The sequence below is a fragment of the Lissotriton vulgaris genome, chromosome 8 (assembly GCF_964263255.1).
Source record: "Lissotriton vulgaris chromosome 8, aLisVul1.2, whole genome shotgun sequence".
Taxonomy (NCBI): domain Eukaryota; kingdom Metazoa; phylum Chordata; class Amphibia; order Caudata; family Salamandridae; genus Lissotriton; species Lissotriton vulgaris.
The window spans coordinates 151,445,794-151,467,464 of NC_141696.1; the positions used below are offsets into that span (position 1 = coordinate 151,445,794).

Genomic DNA, 21,671 nt, shown 5'->3' on the forward strand with positions numbered 1-21,671 from the left:
ATGCTGTGATTAGTAGATTGATGCAACTAAGCAACATAATCAACATAACTACCAGACTGTATACAATGAACAACCCAACAATTGCAAATTATCTATCTGTCTGGGCCTATTCCAAGTGTGTAAGCAAAGGGATATATTAGTAATCTCTGAGATTAGCAACAGACCCCATACCTGGCATGTGTTCATTCCAGGACAGGTCTCTATTCTGGAATTCTCCCTCTGCCCACAAAGGGACAAAACACAGTGCAAATGAACAATCTATAGTGATGAAAAGCCACAGTGTGCCACTGTGTTATGTCTAGGAGGTTATGAGCTGTTGCTGATCGAGCAGAAAACAGTACAACGTAGTGTTAAATATTCTACACGTCCTCGTAGGATATGTGCAGATGGATTGCCACGAAGAGTTACTGAATAACAAAGCAAAGTACAGCGTATTTCAAAAATATGTAAAAAAAATGTTATTTGTCGCTGTGCAAGCAGAAGATGCATAAAACATATAATATGCGAAACTGAGGGAGAACCAAAGTGGGCCCAAAAGGGATAACACTACACCCCCTCCTTGGTTGGGTAAGAAACTTAGCGACCAATAAAAAGAATACATTTCACAAGCTCAGTCAGTCAATAAAACTTTTTTTCAGCCTGCAAGCAAAGTCAATTCAATGCCAAAAAGCATAATAATCAAATCTATATAAAAAGTTAAATTGCAAATTTCAAAAGGGTAGCCAAATTAGGTTGAGGATGGCTCACCTTAGGTTTCTTGCACAAGATCAATGTTTACTGAACCCAGAACAGATTCAGTCTCCACAGATGATTCTTGCAGAGCTCCAGTCAAAAGCTCCAAAGAACAGACATGGTCCTCGTTATTAGCCTATGCTAAGGAAGAATTCTGTAGTCCTGCATCCGTGTTATTAGAGCCAAAGTTCAGAAATCCTAGTGTTGAAGCACCCATCTCTCTAATAAGGAGCAGCTCATACTATCTTATGTTATGTTAAATATAGTTTATAAAGTGCAGCTGTCCCTACATAAGGTTCAGTGTGTAACTAAGATCAGATAAATGAGAGGCATAGGGAGTCTGGGGCACAGAAAATCCAGGTTTTCAGGGCTTTCCTGAAATTTAGTTCTGTCTCAATAAAATGACGATGGCTGGGAAGAAGATTCCAGGCTTTGGTCCCCAGGAGAGCAACTGATTTGCCACCCTTAGGAATGCACCTTAAGCTAGGGGGCTTGAGGAGGGTCGCTGATGAGGATCTGGGGGGGCGCTGTGTCACGTAGGGGGTGAACCCAGACTTTAGGTGTTTAGGTCCTGATGATCTAAAAGCTCTGTAGGTAATTACCAGGATCTTAAGAACGACTCTTATGTATGGAAAGCCAGTATAATGATTTTAAGGCTGTAGAGGATGAAGAGCCTCGAGGCCATTTCAGGAGTAAACATGCGGCTGCTTGTTGGACTATCTGTAGTGTATTCAAAACTGACTTATTGGTCTCTGCATATAAGCTGGTACAATAATACAATCTAGACGTTATTAGGGCTACTGCCACTGCCTTCCAGAACTTTTTGAAGGGATTTTATAAGTGAAAGCACGTGCCTGCCACAGCTAGAGCTTGATGAAAGGATAGTGAGGTATCACATTTTAGACCTAGATTCTTTACTACGTTTTCTATGTTAGGAGGGTGGAGAATGTCTTTGGGCCGCCATAGGCCGGGTTAAAAAGTGTTGGATTTTCCTAGAGGCATGATCCCAGTTTTTTTTAATTTTATGCCTCATGTAATTTGATTCCATCCATTAAAATACAGCTGTGAGGCAAAGTTGGAGATTTGCTTCAGCCTTAGTAGAATGTTTGTCTAGCACATGAATTAGCTGAGTGTCATCGGCGTAAGAGATGGTTTCATCTATTTATCATCTATGTATCTTGAAGCAGCTGCACGTTCATGGGACCACTCTGCAAATGGTTCATTATTGGAAAAGACAATTGCAGCGCAAGGCAGAAGTCAGGTGCCCACTCAAAGGGACACCATAGGCAATGAAATGCGGACTGTACGCAGAAGACTGAAGAAATCTCCCTTGGGGTCAAGGATTGACTCCCCTGTTCAAACAGGCACCAAAGAAGCATCTTGCCAGTCTGCATTTTTGAGTCTCCCGCTGGATCCCGAAGAATCTGTGACACAGGACACAGACTTCCAGACATCTCCGAGGCCAACACGAGTCCCCAGCAAAGCTGAGACCTGTAGCCATCACGAGAGATGTGAGACCGGAACTCTTGGACATCCAACACATTTGCTAGTGCATCAACTTCCCGAGCTTTCCCGAAGTTGTGCATTGGGTTACTTGTAGTCCAAGCCCTGAGCACCTTTTCAACTGAAGCTTGTGGGCCTACACTTCACGAGTGTCCTGTGGGTCCGCTTCCTGCATTTCTGTTCAAGGACCTTTTGCAATCCCTGGTCCGTCGACTGGTGGGTCCCCACAAAGGAATCTCCTTTGTTCCTTGGGCTTTCCTGGTTGATCCAGATGTGCCCTGATTCCCCTCCAAAGAGTGAGTCCCTCAGACCTTGCTGGTCTGCACCGAAGCCAATCTTTCCATTTTGCATGGGTTGCTGTTGCCAAGGCTTGTTGGGTCAAATCCGGATACCGATGCTGCAGCACTCGACATCCAACGTGGAACAGCTCGAATCCAGCTCCTGATTGTCGTCAATGCCTCCTGGTCCTCGTGGCTGAAGAGTCAAGCTTCACCTACATCACCTAAAATCACCTGACATCGGCTGGCATCTTCTTGTTGCCTCCCTGGTCACTGGCAAGTGACCCAGAATCTGTCCCCACTGCTTTCAGGTTCTTCAGATCTTTGATCCACCCTTGGATCCATCCGGACACTTTTCACTCGGTCGCCTGCAGCACTTCTTTGCAGCTCTCCATAGGAAACAACGACGAAACTCGACACGAAAAGACACCTATGCACCCGGCTTTCCTGGGTGAGGTAACACAAGTACTTTGGTGCTCCCGTGGGTTTTGACTCTCGAAGTGTCCAGTACTGAAGTGGTTTGTTCCGAGTCCACTCCTAAGTGTCCTTAATCTTTAAAAATCTAACAGCAACTTTCTACATAGAAGTCAATGGTGATTCGCGGCTGTGTTTAGACACTGCACGATTCCCCCGTGGGTCTCCTGCATCCCTACCTTGGGTAGTTCCTGATTGCCTCAGCGGTTCTACAGGCCCTAGGTCTTGTCTCTATGCTCCTCGTGATTCTTATACCACTTTCTTAGTATATGGTTTGTGAGGCCCCTAGGGCAAAACGTATACTGTGCTAATTTACTGTGTGCTACTTAGGTAATTGTATTGTACTTTTACCTCTAGCCTCATGAAGAGACTCGAGGGGTGTGTTTAGAATAAATACATATATTTGATATATATACCTGGTGTGGTTCTCCTTTCATTTGATCACTCATGAGATTATAGACTGGCAAAACAAGCTGCTACATTCCTTCAAGAATTAGCCTGAAGGCTGCTCTCCACAGCTACTACTAGTACAGCTTTCTATAAAGGTTGTCTTAAACCTACCATCAATACGGGTTGTTTGGACTGGTGCAAGGTGCCCACCAGAATAGGGGAAAACATATGCCAGGCCAACTTCTCATACTGTGCTTTATGCGTATACTGTCTCCCACACACTTACGTTACAAGGGTTATTGCTTAGAGTTTATCAATCAGTTAATTGCTTGCCTTCCTCCCTAAATGACCGGAAAACTATTATGCTTGCCAATCTTCTTTCAATAAAAGGGAACATGCTCAAGGTGGGTAAGCTCATCGATATATTTGGAACTAGCCTTGCGTCAAGCCCCTCATGTACATTCCTATGGCAAGAACACTCACCTGTACCCTCAGCCATCTCCATCTATGGGTTTTTGATCATAAGGCTGAACATCTTAATTCTTCTGCTCTTGTCATGCCAGGCCACTCTGGCTATCCTGATCTTGATACAAGTAGAGATCCCCGGCAGGCCCTCCCCAATCTAGGGAGAGACTGTATCATCGTGGGCTGGATCATGCAAGCAACTTTGAGTTTATCTAGCACCCTATGCCCTTATTTAGGTAAACCACCAGAACTTGCTGATAAGGCTCTTGAACTAGGATGTGCATAGGCTAATTGTCAGTCTACCGCTAGACTTGAGGGCCAGCAACACAAAAAAAACATTTAGGGGATAGCCATGCTCACTGACCTACCCACAGGGAGTCTACTCAGTTAATTCGCCCCATTTGCAATCTAATGTGTCATGCCACAAACAAGATCCCAGCCCATGACTATCGGAATATTATGTGACCGGCCCCAAGAGAACTCCTGCTAGTGTCTCAAAAGGGTTCTATCCAACTGTTCAACCACCTTTTGAGCCTTGGAGATCCTTTCCAGGCAGCCCCCAGGAACATAACCTGGATTGAATCCACAGAATCCAGCTCCAGGAATCTATTGTGCGTGTGCTTCAGTACCAGCCTTCACATAGGCTCCTTTACTGTCCACACCTTTTCTCGCATCACTCAACCTCATAAAGCATTCTGTCCATCCATCCACCTGGTCATGCCCTTGCTATTCATTTATTGCGACACCTTTTTGTCGCATGGGAGAACCTACGCTTTACCTATCGCCATCACCTTATGTGTCATTGCACGAACACATCTAATCAGTCCATTCCCAGAATACTTGGTCTCTTGTGCTGATCCCTATTTGTGCAATCACATTAGGATTAGATTGTGGAACATTGTGATCTAAGCATGGGCAGAGAACACTGTATATCCTTCTGTTATGGACAGGATACTACTATTCTTATATATTGGACTACCAGGAAGAAAGGTTCTGCAGCTTGCAGATGTTTTTCAAGATTTACATCACTAACACATTTCTGTGAGCCCTCATGGTCGCTAAAAAAGGGTACCTTGCCTATCAAGGGCACTTTCAGAGATGTACAACATGTCAGTGTACATTAGATTCTTTCACTTCATTCACGGATACTGTATGTGGTTTTTCTGTACTTGCTGGATGATAAAAGGGTTCCCGGGATGAGTTGGACATCCTTGCTTCACACTGCTTTTTAGTTCACACTGCACTCATTCCCAAATGGCCACCACTTGAATAGAAATGTTCTTGGGAACTTGCTTGGTAGGTGGGCCAGTTGACACCATTCTGTTTTTGTCAATAATAGTTACTACGGGAAGCAGCCATTTACTGATCAAATGGGCTGTGAAGGTAAACCAACCATATTGCTTAAGTTAGACCAGATATGCCAATATTATGCTGTAAAGTTTTCTAACTTATCCAAACTACCCTGTTTCCCATTTTGGAACTCAAAAAGACTCTCCCTCAAGGCCACTAATTCTCTATCTGCTTTTTGCACTATCTATTTAGGGATGTCCTGAAATTGGGAGTTGTTCCAGAGTCGTGGCAAGGTAGCATAGTGCAACCAATTTATAAAAGTGGTACGGTTTCAAACCCCGCTAATTATCGTTTAATTTCATTGACTCATGTTGATGCAAAAGTATTTGCTTCCTGTGTTCCAACAGACCTGGAAGACTGGGCTATGAAGGGGAGTATTATTCCATTCAATCAGACCGGTTTTCAGAAAGATCAATCCACTATCACCAACTTGTTGGCCTTAACATTGCTTGCGGAGGAGGCTGTCTTGAATAAGCAAAATCTATATATTGCTTTTATAGATCTTAAGGCAGCCTTCAATTCTGTGCCTCGAAATTTGTTATTGAAAAAACTGTCAGATCTGGGAATTCCAATGAAACTGTTGAAAGCTATTATGCTTCTGTACGCTAGCACTTGGGTTCAAGTTAAGATTGGGGAGGGTAACTGCTTATCAAGGAGGATTAGAACACATAATGGCCTAAAGCAGGGTTGTGTCCTTGCCCCCTGCTTATTTAACTTATTTCTATCAGACCTTCCACAGCACTTGGATGTGGTCAATGGCCATGCTCCTAGGATTGGGGGAGTGCAAATTGGCTACCTCCAGTATGCTGATGATACGATGTTGGCGATCCATACCCCCATTGGCCTACAAAGACTTATTACTGCCTTTGATGATTATATACAGTGGAATGGCCTTGAACTGAACATCAAAAAAATAAAAATGATGAAAATCAATGTAGTTAAACAGAAGTTTAATTCCTGGAAATCCAGAGCAGGCACAATTGATATGGTTAAGACATATAGATACCTAGGGGTAATATTTGATAATCATATGTCTTTTAAATTTCACCTTAAAGATTTAAGGGCCAAGACTGTGACGCTGATCCATGCTTTTAAATGTTTAAAGAAATCACTGAATTGTCAATCGTATGAGTTTATTCTAAAAATAATTAAAGCCAAGTTACAAACTGGCCTCAATTATGGCTCTCCGATTACTACAGGGAAAGATGTGAAGTTGCTTGACTTACTGATTGTTAAGGTTTTTAAAGCAACCTTTGGAATTGACAGGTCAGTGTGTCAAGCAGCAATTAGACTGGAATTCGGTCTCCAAAGACAGTGCCTGGTATCAAAAGGAACCTTCCTAAAATGCATGGCTGTTTTATTAACATCAGCCCCGGGAATATTTGCTGGCAAGCAATTGATAAATCTGCTTATACTGCAAAATGGAGAGCCTATATTTTAGCATCCTTACATGATATCGGCCTGGAAATTGAACTGTCAGCTTTAAAAATGCCTAACTATAAACTCATTTTAAAAAAAGCATATTAAATTGGAATTGTTTAAATTGGATAAAATTGCTTTAGCGGAAAAAAACTATGCATGGTACGTGATTAATTCATATCAATCCCCGCGTGTTCAGCCATATTTAAATGTCTTCTTCTCTGTAAAGTTAAAAAAAAATTATCTAAGGCTACGTATGGGTATAAACCCAACAAAGGAGGGCACTCGTTCTTGGATTAAACAGTGGCCGGGCTCTAATTGTAGACTCTGTGGTTGGCCACAGGAAACTCTAGTACATATAGTATCTGTATGCCCGAGGTTGACTAATCTTAGACGTTTTTTTCTGAGACCTTATTTTCTGATGTGTGGTGTGAGATCTGCTCGTCAGGCATTAATCATGTCATTGTCCGGTGAATCGGTTCCACTACTATGTCAATTGGTAAAATTCTTTATGGCAGTGGATAAATGTTTAATATAGGGTGGATCCCCTCTAATTTTATGAACTGGGTGCTATAGATTTAAATGATTTATAATCTTGATTAAATTAATACATTTTTGGTTACAATGGTATTAATTTGAAATGTAATATCAGTGGGGTTTCCATCGCAGCAAACTGATGCACTTTTTGCAAATTAGACTATCCGAAAGTATGGGAAATGAATGTTTATTGGTTGATAATATTTCCTTATGATATTTATGGAAAAGTATGTAAAGCACACCGTCACTTTAACCTGTATTATGTAATTCAAGACGTAAGGTGGCTCGATTTGGGCCTATCAACAAGGTTTTAAACTGTATATATGGGATTTTTTTTATTATGTGAAGAGAAGTTCTCTTGTTTTAAAATGTAACTGTGTTTTTTTGTTGGTTAATTATGATGCTGTGATTGCAATGATTTTAAGTAATCAAGCAATAAAGATGATATAACACTAAAGTCCAAAGTCTATCTGTTCCTCAGCCATGGCCCCAGACTGGACACAGTGTTTTTGGGTGGTCATTTCACAAACAGCTTGAGTATTTGGGGCTACATCAATTGTAACTGTTATATTCTGACTTACTAGGTATTTCCCTTTTAATCTATCCCTGTACATATTTCCCTTTTAATAGAATCTTTGTGCTTAGTTGCACATGCACACTGTCCATGTCATTCCATTTAGAATTGTTATGATCTAAAAAGATATACTGGTATTGTGAACTGGAAGTTTGGAAGTACTGTGCTGCAGCTGAATAAATCCTGGACTTATCAATATACCATTGGATTTCTCCTTATTTCTTACAAAAATTGGCGACGAGGGTGACCGGTACCTACTACTTCTACATCAGCAGCACAGGAGTGGTACAAAACTGGAATTTGGGAAGTTTTTGGAGTATTTGTTTTGCAGTTTACCCATTTCCAGAAGCTTTTGGATTGTGGATTTACTTTCCAAAAGTACTTGGATTTTCCTCCAGAAGCTATCGTTTGGAGTGTGACCTTTGGCTACAAGGAAACGAGGAAAGATCCGATTTTACATCCGTTTTGCTGGAACTATGTAATGTTCTGTGAAACCTAAGGGAACCTGAATTGCGACCGCTATCACCGTTTTCTATCATTGCATTACGTGAAAACTACAATCTTCGTAAGTTTTTCTGTCAAATCTTACACCTTTTCAACAAATACATCGCGTTTACCTTTGAAAACGGCACGCGAGTAAAGTTTGCTGTTTCTCCTGCCGTGCGCTGCTTAGCGCGCCGTATCCATGGAGACAAGGAAACGCAACGCATGACGTAATGCGCAACGTCTACGCAGCGGCCATATTTGTTTACTGATTGAAGTTCACGGACGCTGCCGTGAAGCAGAGCGCGTCTCCCTAAGAGTGTTTGGAACGTGTTTTAAAAGTTGTTCATTCACAGCGCGTCTCGCTCAGGGTATTTGTACCACATATAACAACATCTGAACAACGAAGGTACTGCAACGAAGGTACTGTTATCGAAGATACTTTTTGACTGAATTCAAGAAGATTTACTGCACATTTGGAATATTATTCCTACGCTGATTTCATTGGATTTTCGCTGATGTACACAGCTGGTGTACTCATTAACTTATATTTCATTGATTAGTAGCAGTTAGTGTATGGTATTTTCATTTTATTGTGATTCATTGTTTATGCTATTTACTGTTCATTTATTTTGTTCATTGCTGTGATACTTGCTTTTGCTAGTTAATATGCAGTTCGATCCTCCTTCAAAATTCTTACAAAGCAAAGGTGATCCTCCCATTCCGTGGAACAGATGGAAAGAGGAGTTTATGACTTATTTAAAAGCTATTGATGGGGAAAGGATGGGGAATGAAAGGAAGAAAAATATTTTCTTACATTGCCTGGGTTCTGAAGGACAAGCTATTTTCAGAAATTTACCATCCATTCCTGGTGATAATGGGGTTTTTGATGAAGCTATGCTTCGCGTAGAAACACGTTTTAAACCCACCACTAGTCTAGCTTTAAATCGATACAAGTTTTATACCAGAACGCAAAAAGAAAATGAATCTTTTGATGATTTTCTAACAGGTTTGAGAGCTTTAGTTATGCCATGTAATTTTGGTAATATGACAGATGAGATGCTTAGAGATAATATAATTGTGAATGTTAAATGCAAGAAAACACAAGAACAGTTGTGGATTGTAGGTAACCCAACTCTGTTGGAGTGTATCTCTACTGCTAAAGCTTTTGAGCAATCTAACAAATGGATGAAAACGATAGAGGAAACAAGCAATAAGGGTAGTAAGAGTGATAAGTTAACTGAAGAAGTATGTGCAATGAACAATTTTGCAAGAGGTCCCCAAAGTCATAAGTTTGGACCACGTAACCGCATCGTGTGTTTTAGATGTGGGAGTTACAATCATGTTGCTACGTTTAAATTTTGTCCTGCTTTAGGCAAAGAGTGCAACAAGTGTGGAAAGGTGGGTCATTTTTCCAACTCATGTAGAGAAGACAAAAAGAAAAGTGGGGATAAAGGAGGTTATTTCAAGAAAAAGGAAGTTTCTTGTGTGAGAGATGAAACAGACTATGACGCAAGTTTAGTTAGATATGAACATGCTATGTCTGATGAACCAAACAGAGTAAGTGGGATGATTGTGTCTATTATAAGCATAAGTTTGCTTGAGGAGGATTATTTGGAATCCCCAAAATGTGTTGTTAGATTTAAAGGAGTAGAGTTAGAGTTGATGGCTGACTCTGGGTCTCCTTGGACCATCATAACTGAGAGGTATTTTGATGAAATGTACAAGAATATAATTTCTAAAAGTGAATTGTGTCCTCCCGATGTCATGGCAAAAGGTTTTAATGGTTCTAGTATTGATTTTATAGGATATATTGCCTCTATGATTTATTTTAAAGATCAATCTGCATATATCAAACTGTATGTGGTTGTAAAGGGAGTGAATGTTTTGGGGTGGCGGGATCAATTCAGACTTCACATTACGTTGAATCCACGCAACAAAGATCCTGTCATGGTGTCATATGATTGTGATGTGTCAGAAGATAGTATCAGATCATTAGAAGAGAGCAATGTTTGGAAGACTCTGTCAGATGAGTTTCCTAGTGTGTTTTCAGACAAATTAGGCAAATTAAGTGGTTTCACTCATGTCATTAAGCTTAAACAACGAGCTATTCCAGTGGTACAAAAACTTAGGCCAGTACCACTTAATATTAGAGAAGAATTAAGTGACGCACTGAATGACATGTTAAAAAATAATGTCATAGAAGAGATAGAGTCATCCGAATGGGTTTCGCCAATGGTTTTGGCACGCAAACCCGACAAATCTTTGAGGTTGTGCATTGATTTGAGAGCACTCAATGCAAACATAGTGGTAGACTGTCATCCCCTGCCCAATATCAACGAAGTTGTGAGTATGCTGGGTGGTGGTACTATATTTTCCACGTTGGACTTGAGATCGGCGTATCATCAGGTTGTGTTAGCAGAGGAGTCACGTTATCTCACTGCTTTTATCACACCCCAGGGTTTGTTCCAGTTTAAACGGATGCCGTTCGGTTTGGCGTCGGCAGCCTCTGTTTTTCAGAGATCTATGTATCATATATTTAAGGACATGAGTGAGTACGTGAAGTGCTTCCAAGATGATATTTTGGTTTTCTCCAAAAATGAGGAAAAACACATGGGGCATTTGAGAAATGTGTGCAAGATGTTAGATAAGTTTGGACTTACTATTAAGAGTAAGAAGTGTAAGTTATTTCAAAAGTCTATAGAGTATTTGGGACACACAATCTCTGGTGATGGTGTTGCTCCAAAAAGATCTTTGGTAGATGCCATTTTAAAAGCACCCGCACCTGATTGTAAGGACAAGTTGTTGTCATTCCTAGGACTGTGTGAATATTACAGTAAGTTTATTGCAAACTTTGCGACCAAGATGGAGCCGTTAAGGGAGTTGACAAGGAAGGAGGTAGAGTTTTTGTGGGGATCCAAACAGCAGGATGCTTTCGAAAGTGTCAAACTCGATATGGTGTCAGCACCTACTTTAAGGCCGTTTTGTTTGAACAAACTTTGCATTTTGACAGTAGATGCCAGCCTTTATGGTTTAGGTTGTGTGCTTTCACAATGTTCTGGAAAGGAAGATTGGAACGTTGCGTTTGCATCCAGATCTTTGAATCAAACTGAAAGACGGTATGCTGTCATAGAAAAGGAATTGTTAGGATGTGTATGGGGCGTTGAGCATTTCCGGAATTACATTTGGGGTGCAAGATTTCTAATACGCACTGATCACAAACCATTGGTGGGTATTCTCTCGCCTGGTGGAGGGCTAAATGCCACAGCTCGCATTGCAAGATTGATGTCACGTCTGCAAGAATATAGTTTTGACATTGAATACGTACCTGGGAAGCTAAATGTGACTGCAGACTGTTTGTCTAGATTGCCATGTACTAGTTCTGGGGTTGAAGAAGATACAGAGGTGGTTACCAGTATTTCTGAAATGTTTTCAGAAAATTACAAAGTTATATCAGAGGACATGTGGAGGAAAGGCATGAATGAAGATGATTTGCTGTGTAAGGTTAGAGATTATGTAAGGTCGGGATGGCCTTCCAAAGAACGTATTCCTGCTGAGATTACACCATTTTACAACGTTGCTGATGAGTTGGCCATTGAGGGAGATCTTTTGTTCAGAGCTGGGAAGTGTATTCCACCGTTGGCTGTGAGGGATGTTATTTTGCAAATGAGTCATGAATGTCATATGGGAATGTCATCCATGAAAAGACTGATTAGGTCTAGTTTCTGGTGGCCAGGGGTTGATAGATTAGTGGATAAGTTTGTCAGGGAATGTCCTGAGTGCATTGAGAGTGATAAGTCGTGTAAGTGTGATCCGGCACCTTTAGTTCCTGTGAAGTGGCCAGATCATCCATGGCAGAAGTTAGGGATTGATATCGCTGGTCCGTTCAATTTCTTACCACTAGAATGTAGGTTTGCCATTGTTGCTGTGGACTATCACTCAAAGTGGCCTGAGGTCAAATTAGTACCTCATCCAAATACTGAAAGTGTTATTTTGTTTTTAAAAGAGATCTTTTCCAGAGAAGGTTCTCCTGAGTGCATTGTATCAGATAATGGGGTACAGTTCAAGTCCTCACTCATGTCAGAATTTTTGAGCATGTATGGAATTAAGCATTGTACTACAGCTCTGTAGGAACCACAAGGTAATGGACTAGTGGAGAGGTATAATAGAGTCCTCAAGGAAGACTTACTTTGGGCTCGCAAATCTGGAGGTTTGTGGAAAGATAAATTGAGAGAAAAGTTATGGTTATACCGTATTACACCTCATGCCACAACTGAAGTCTCTCCTTTCCGTTTACTAAAAGGTAGAGATCCTGCTTCGGGATTATGTCCTTGGTGGTTTAAGAAAAATTGTAGTCAACAAGTGACTGATGTGAATATTAAGGATGTGGCTGAAAAAGTGGAACTCAAACAAGACAAATACAAATATAATTATGATTCTAGGATGAATGTTAAGCAACCAGTATTCATGGTTGGAGATGTTGTTAGAATTCGCAAACCAGGGTACATTGCTAAAGGAGAAAACAAATTTGGTAAGCCAATGAAGGTTATGCGGGTTTATCATAATAGTGTTGTTACTCAAGATGGGAAAAGATGGAATGTTAGAAGAGTTTCGAAATGTGTACCATAGTGGTTTTATATATATACATTCTAGTTTGTTGTATTTACAGTATTTAAGGTAAATGTCTTTTTCTTTTCCTTAAGGGGGAAAATGTGTTATATTCTGACTTACTAGGTATTTCCCTTTTAATCTATCCCTGTACATATTTCCCTTTTAATAGAATCTTTGTGCTTAGTTGCACATGCACACTGTCCATGTCATTCCATTTAGAATTGTTATGATCTAAAAAGATATACTGGTATTGTGAACTGGAAGTTTGGAAGTACTGTGCTGCAGCTGAATAAATCCTGGACTTATCAATATACCATTGGATTTCTCCTTATTTCTTACAGTAACCCATTAAAATCGATCACTCAAATTCACATACCACTTTAAACGCCATTAATAATTCGTCAATGTATAATTTTAATAAAGCATATTCATTGTTCAATTAAGGGCAAACAATGAGGGTGCTACAGTGTGAATAGGTGAGGGTGCAGTGCTCAGGTGATCATCATGTGCAAGGTAGTGAAATGAAAAACCACATGTTGAAAGATTCCAGTGTTTGCTATTATTTCACAGTAAGAAGCAGGAGTGTTGATACCGTCCACTTTCCTACTAAATGCTGTCCTTGGAGGTATAGAGTATACAGGACAAAACTAACAGATTCATTGACATTTCGACACCAACGTCGTGATTTCATGGGGTCTTCAACAGGACAGATAAGATAGGGAAGTAGCAACACTGTTAAAATAGATTCAGAGGACTGTGAAAACTTCAGGTGCAGTGGTACTGAACCTAGTATTTGACATATGTAGATCTGCTTACCTACATGTAATTTGTACACTGGAGTACAAAGGATTATTTGACAGAAAGGGTCAGCCAGATTCCATCAGTATTTAAATAAAGTCTGGGAAATTTAGGAAAATAAAATAGCCGCTGGCTAGGCTTACATTATAAGCGTTATAATTTAAGCTTGAGCCTCTAACATGTTACAAGGTAAAAGAGTGTCTGATCCTGAAGTTGTTCCAGGGCATGTAGAATAGTGCAAAAAGTAATGAGTTTAGTTAAAGCTATTGGGGCAGCTACTGAGTACCTGAACTTTGGGGCATAGAAAGTTCAGCCAGCTTCTCTCTTTCTCATTCTACATCCTGTTTTAGGCAGTCACACAACAGTTAGGACCTACACCTGTTACTGGTTCTTCTGCCACACACCATTCACCACAATGTGTGCCACTCAAGATGCTCTCCCAGTTGGCATCCTATGGAGATAGTATTTATCTCCTCACAAGGACAAGGAGCGCTGCAATATCTCCTTTGCTTCAGGATTAGCCCACCACTGTCACCGGGACCCTAGCCACATCTCTGTATTTGTATGAAATGAGGAGGTGAGCACTCCTAGAAGCCAGGTCACCTCAAGGGCAGCACAGCCTGTCATCCACCAGGGAACTTCCCACTGGCTCATGACTGCGCAACCTCCAGTGACTCTCTGTCATACCTTTTCTACAATATCAACAGCATCACCTCAGCACCATTTTGACCCAGGTCAGCTGTCCACAGGGCAATTCGAGTGTAGAAAATGCCAAGATGCAAAAGCAATATATAGAGTTGTCCTTCATGAGATGTCTAAGGACTTTCCTAATAATGGTGGCTAGCTCTTTGACGTCACACTCTCCTCTCTCTACTTCCTTTGGTGTTCTTTGTCACCTAAATGTACCTCATTGCCAGGTTTTAGACATCACTGGACAGGCTTTCACTTACCCTACTGCAGCTCCCTAAATCCATGTGCATCTCACCATTCTATTGATTTGCATTTTGTTGACTGATTTGTGGAGTCTACAGTGTGGTTTGTCTATAGTAATTAATACATCAGAAAATATCTTAGCAGTACTTTAACCTTTGAATATTCTGCTCTAACAGAGTGCTTTGCTTTTTTCCACACAGCTCAGACCTGTGCAGCTATTTTCACATTCCTCCTCTTCACGCGCTTCTGGCTGATCAGCGTATTGTACGGGATATGGTGGTTCACGGATCTTGACACGCCTACTAAAGGTGGACGGCGGAGTCCACTAATCAAGCAAAGTGTTGTGTGGAGATACATGAGGAACTATTTCCCAGTTTCAGTAAGTAAAATATTTTTAAAATGTTGGAGTGGTCTTGTACTTAAGTCAAAACCAATGACCTTAGACGTAACAGGCATGAACAAGTATCTGTAAACAGACCACCATAGGATAATCACAGTGATAGGAAATGTAGTTACCTACAAATTCACACACTGATATCCCAGCAGGTTAAACTCACCTTTTCACCACCACTGGACGTAGTATAACTCTGCAAGCATTTTCACCATCATGCTACATTGTTAATTTATTTTATGCTAAGCTAAACTATTGTCTTGACTGTATGGTTTGTTAGTATTGTTTAGTGTTTGCTTACTGTGTTGATTTTTGTTGTTGTTTTTTTATTGTTATTGTTATTTAATGTGTATATAGCACATAATATAACATGAATGTGGTATCTTAGTCCTTTTAGTAGACTTTTGATCATTTTCTAAAGAAGCATTCCACTTGAAACCAACAATATTGCGGATATTTCGCAATCTTCTCTATTTTGCGATCGGTGAAATGGTTCTCCATGGTTCATAATCACAAACAATGATAGTTTGTTGCTTGAGGGTGGCACTCAGGCCAACAATAGAGCGACAGGACACAGGAAAGGGTTGTTGTACAGATCTGAGATCTGTCTGCATGCCTGTGGTTCTTCACTGCCACCACCACATCTAAGGTGCAAACATACCCTATGTCCTACCCTATGTACCCTAGAAGTGCATAGTAGAGGAAAAGAGCTACACAGGAAAGTCCATGTCAGTCCACAGCAGCTAAGAAATATGAGATCGCTGAAAATGATGGATGGCATTCATAGGTGTGGACCATCTCATGGTGACATTTCAGTATTACACATCATTGAATCTAGCCTACTGCAGGGGCTGTGCTTTCAAACACAAAATTGTATTTTGTTCCTATTTGTTTTATATTTCAGTGTTCTGCATCGTGGAATCCAGGCTAATGGAGGGGTTGTGCTGTCAAATCAAAATTAGTATTTTTTTATTATGTTTCAATATTCTACATCATGGAACATAAGCTCTCAAGTACAGTCCGGTGCTGTCAATTCAAAGCGAGTATTTTGTTCCAATGTTATAATATTTCAGTATTCTGCATAATGGAATGTTCTGTACTGGAAGGGGCATGCTGTCAAATCAAATTATGATGATACTAAAGGAAATAGGGCTTATCAACAAAATTCAAATCATGGGGATTATTAGACAATTACATATATTCCATAAGCTTGTGACAAATTGCACAGTATAGATATTCGAATGTAGTTAACCTTACTCAGCGGTGTCTCTAGAAGTGCAGACATTGCAGATTCTAAAGTTGAACAATGAAGTCCACTGCGCTCTGAACACTTCCCACCAACTCACTCACACCCTTTAGAGCCTTGGTGGCTAAAGTCCTTTGGGGAGTTGGCCTTGTCTGATAATTGGCCTTACAGATCTATCTCCCTCCAAGATAAGACACGAGCAAAGGTTTTGCACCGCTCAACTTATCTTAACTTTTATTAGGTAGAAGAGACATTGGCCTATTGTTGTAGCTGTGTTTAGAAAGCGGATTGAGGGCACCCTACAGCCTTTTAAAAGCGTTTCTAGAATTAAAAAAATAAAAACCCTCACTAAATCTTGGCAGTAAGTTCACAAGTCCAATGGGGTTTGAAGAAAAGGTGGAGAAGGAGCAAACTGCTGGCAACCACGTTTCTAAGTTTATCATTTGAAATGGTTTTGTCCTTGCTCCTGCTCTTGCCCATGCTTGCTGCACACCCTCTGCCATTGTTGTGGCTGATTTAGATTTCAAGGCAACCAAAGGTCTTCTCTGGGGCTCATGTTAAGTCTTGTTGAAGTGAAAAACCTATTTCACAGCCTTCTTTTCTTTGCATCAAAACGTGCATATTGCTATTTCTATGGGTGTTTTGCCTGCGTTTGATAAATTACTTATTAATATTAGTAATACCAGTTATTTACAGCTGTAGGAAACAGTAATATTTATGTCAGCAATTATTGTAAAAAAACAGAACTTTATTTGGTAATGTTTAAGTCCTTTTCCAGTAGACATTCTAATATGCTCCCAGTGAAAGAAAATTGTGGAAGATGATGATTGAGAAAGCGTGGTTGCCCTTTACTTCACTGTCCTTATATTTTGAAGTGCTGAGCTTTTTATTGCAAACTATGTGTATTACCTCAAATCTGTATCTCCGCCCCGACAACAGGCTTAGGTTCAACCTATATTCTGTAGGACAAACTATAGGCTGGGTAATAGATGCTATAAGGCCATTATCAGTATGGACCAGGGGGTGTTTATTGCTCTCATCTGTAAGCCTTGTGCCCTTCATCACAAAGAAGACCTTTGGTCATCGTTCACTTCATAGCATAAACCTAGTTCTCTGCATCACCAAAGCACCTCGAGGTTGGGGTGTTGGTAACTGTAAATGATAACGGGTTACGAATGTATGAGGAAAATAGCCCGTAATTATAGAATTGCATGAGTAAATAGACTCTGTAATTTCTCGCCCTGCATGTTATTCCCTATTCCAGGAAGAAATTTGTGATGACTGTTAACTGGGGTGAAGAAACGAGCTGGAATCAGTCAATCCAGGCATAGCCATCTCCCACTCCAGTTAACAGCAACCTCGTAATGGGGTGTCATTGGGTTGGGATGGTCCTGAAGGGTCTTCATTCTATTGCGTTCTATTTCACATTTAAGCACGCCTCCCTGACTTCTCAAGTAGCATCTGGGGATCTTCCCAATGTACATTGATGATGCAAAATCCTGCTTCCTTCAGCAAAACAATCCAGAGAATCTTACCAGTATCCCTCTGAGCCTGGATCACATGCTCCACCAGTTCAATGTATATGAATAGTGCACGGCTGAGATCCCCATATGAGAGACGCTGAATCCGATTCACTTCCCTTCGTTTGATCCTCAAGCCTTGGAGCCCTGTCTTGCATCTCATGAAAAGTAAGGAGCCTGGGATTCTCTTCATTGACACCTCTCTTTCATTCCCAAGGTCAACACTTGGGCAAATGGTGCTCTCCATCCTTTGCAAGATCACTTCTCCACACCGACCAGTGAGTCTAGCTGCTAAGAGCTTTAGTCCGCAGGTGTCCACTTAGTGTAATATCTCCTACACCGCCTTCCCATACAAATGTATTGTGAGATTTGAAATATTCCGATCCAGGCAGCCAGACTTTAACGTATCCTTTGTAAGCAGCAGTCAGCAGACTGGTTCTTTAAGCAATCCACAGCTTAAGGCGACAGACTTGAAGAAGACTTCACCAAGATCAGGAGAGGGCTGAAGATTCACCTCATCCATCCAGCATTTAAATAGAGCTTCTTTGAGTCGATGGCTTCCTAGTCTGGCCAGTAATCACTGAAGAACTGGTGCTAACCTTTCCTGACTCTGTGCAAGGCTTTACCATCACATCCAAAGCGGGATCACGATAAGACGCTATCACACTGCGGCACAAGGGTTTTTAGTCCTATTTTCAAAACTATTACCTTGATTAACATCTTTCTGTCCACTAGCTTTAAGAGTTCTGAGGCAGGTACCAGATGCGTGACACATTAAAAATACAGTAAATACATATGAAAAAAGAAATCAGACCAGGTTCAATGTATGTTGAAATCTTGTTATGATTGCATTCGCCAATCAAAAGCTACATTACTTTTATTTAGCAGGGATCTGTTTCCTGCGCCATGGCGTGGCCAGAAAGATGCTGTCTAACATTCTTTTAAGCAATTGGGATACATTTACACTTTGAGATGCTTTTTCGTAACTGTGGGGCATATTACCAAGAATAAGCGATAATTATCGCTAAGCTTGGTTAGCGGCTATAATTTTATCGCCGTGCTTCGCCTATTTTTATCGCTACGAAACTTTACTATTATCAAGGTTTATCTCCTAAGCGATAAAAATCAGCAGAAATGCATGAATATCGCTGAAAAGTCAGCGATATTCATGCATTACTGAGCTAATGCTCTTAGCCATGTTATCCACCTACCATTGGATAATATGGCTAAGAACTTCTCTGGGCAGGCGTTAGCTTTTGGAGATATTAGCGCTTAGCGCGAATGTCTCCAAAAGTTGGTAATAGGAGATAGCGATGTTAGCGACTGTTTCCAGTCGCTAACATCTTGGCACGCCCACTTTGGATGTCATTAGCGATAATTTTCGCTGACATGCAAAGTGGGCCCCAAGATGATCGCTACCTCCTACTAGCTGTCGCTAACTTGTGTTAGCTACAGCTAGGTAATAGGGAGATAAAATTATCGCTGCTTTAGCGGGAAAAATTCCCGCTAAAGCGGTGATAAGGCCCTTGGTAATATGCCCCTGAGTTCTTGTTATATGTGCAAAGAGGCGATACGAAAATACAACGTCTGCAAGACGGCAAAGGATGGACATGTATGAATAAAAATACAGACGCTTAAGCAGAACTCTTGTGCCCCCTGGTCTAATCTGTACGCTGTAGTCACTGTAAAATTAAAAAATAGAGAAAATTAGAATGAAACAACAGGTGGTTTATGCAAATAAGATTGAATCCCTAACAACAATAAACAAATACTACAGAAATACTATTTTAACTGGCAGGCCTCCAATCCATTTTGTGTAGCATGGCACCTACACTACCTACCTGGGACCATGGAATAAATGTTTTTTAAATAAGAGATTATTTTACTTGATTCACCTTCCTGGAGCAAAAGGTGATTGGCTTGCACATGCGGGTGCGTTTACCCAACTTGTGCTTTTACTGGAATTCGATAATTTTAATGTAATTCCGCATGATTCTACAGAACCAAAGTCCGCGAATTATGCCCACCCCTACTATACAATCTATGGTTATTCCAAAAGGTTAACCACTACGATGCTGATGACGAACTCAGCTCGTCATCAGGCTTACCTGCCGTGTGCTGATGACGAGCTGAGCTCGTCATGTAACGCGGTAAATTTAAAAATGCCGCACACAGCGGGAAAAGCCGCCCCAGCGATGCGGGTAAACTGAGGCCCCTGAAAGCTACCAGTGAAAAGTGTTTATGGCTTTCTAAGAATGCACCCATGCAGGAGTAACTAACTGGATGAGTGAATGAATGAGTAGATGAATGAATGACTGAATGAATCAATAGCCTTTACGTTAAGCATCACTATACACCAGGCAAGCAAGTAGGACTGGGATTATAACTAGTAATAAATGCGCTCAATGATAGGGCTGGACACTTCAGTACATATGTTTGCTCTTCTTAACTCCAGATGTGTGCACCTTGGTGATATATCTTCAATGTACATTGAGGTGGAGGTAAGAGTAGTAAACCTATACTTTCCATCATAATATTTGGCTCATCAACATTTTGACTCCAGTATTTTTGTAGCACCATAATTCCGTAATAGATGGTCTGATATACCAGTGTCCTAATAGACAGTGAATCAGGACTTTGGACTCTGCAGCAATTGTAGGAAAGAGACAGTGAATCTTGAGGCAAAACCATTTACAGAAGATTTTCTGGAATGACAAATAGAGCTGGATAAACCTATGTGTTTAGCAAAGCTTTTAAAACTGAAATGGAAATTACTCATGTGACAAATCGGGCATAATTTGAGAAATATATTCTCCTAAATTGTTTCATTTCCCAAACGCGAGTGCACTCTAATGTGGCTATTTACTTTCTTTCTTTTTTTCACTCCATTATAAATTGATTGTAGATTAGACGTTTTTTAAATAGGTTTCGAATAAATCATTCAATTTGCATAAGCAATTTATCACAAGACAATACCATGAATGTCAATTCATTAAAAAGCTAGGGATAGTGGAAGTGAGCTCATGCATACTTTAGGTTGACCGCTTATTCCACGATTTGCCCAAGATGCTGTCTTCTTGAGGCTAAGGGTCCGGGCAAGGGCATGTTTGGAACTGTAGGAAGTAAACATGGCTCCAACACCTTTGTGTCTTTTCTCACCCTGCAATCATGATGCCAAAGAACAAGATCAGCAATGGCAGTGCCTGTGATTAAAAAAGTAAGCCAAGAGTAGCATTTGCTTTCCACAACTTGGTCTGATTCACGCCCCAGGGCAATACATTTATAATAAAAATACATTAATAACATAATTTAGTAAATTTTTTATAAGATGTCAAACAGAGAGAAAGGCACAACAATGTACTTAATTAAATATTTAAAAATATAGAAATAAAAATACTGCTATCAATGCACATGCATTTGTAAAAAAGGAGGCACACATTTATCAAGGTTTTGCGGGGCCCTTGCACCACGCAAGGGTGTCCAATGGCAACGCAAAACCTGGCTGAGATTTATCAAGCCACGCAAGGCCACCTTGCATGGCCCTGCAAGGCTGGGTAATTCTAGAGTAACGCAATGCAGTGCAAACCGCTGCCCTGTGTAACTCGGACCCAGGGAGGCGTTCCATGGGTGGAGCGTGGGAGTTCCCACGCATTCTCCCACAGGTTTCAGCGCATTTCCAGATTTACCATACGTGGTAGGCCTGGGAATGCGTCAAAATGCTACGCCGCTCCAGGTGAGGCGTAACGAGGAGAAATATATTTATTTCTCCTCGTTTTTTCTCTTTCTAAGTGTGCTGCATTCTGCGGCGCAATAAAAAATAGGAAAATGCCTCTCAGGATTGTTTTTGTGCAGGAAATTGTCCCTTCCTTCACAAAAGCAATCCTACCTACTACGTAGGCCCCCTTGCACATGGTACAAGGGTGCCCGCATTGGCGATGGACATCCAAAAGTGTGCCAATGCTAAAAA

General features: G+C 40.8%; 1 protein-coding gene across 1 annotated transcript in view; it reads left to right on the forward strand.

Annotated features, from left to right (window-relative positions):
- The window catches only part of MOGAT2 (monoacylglycerol O-acyltransferase 2), a 473,111-nt gene that overhangs the window by 159,865 nt on the left and 291,575 nt on the right, over positions 1-21,671 (forward strand). Inside the window, exon 2 of the mRNA XM_086933863.1 lies at positions 14,748-14,926. Within this exon, the coding sequence (XP_086789989.1) occupies positions 14,748-14,926 (179 nt within the window). The remainder of the gene's footprint in view (positions 1-14,747; positions 14,927-21,671) is intronic.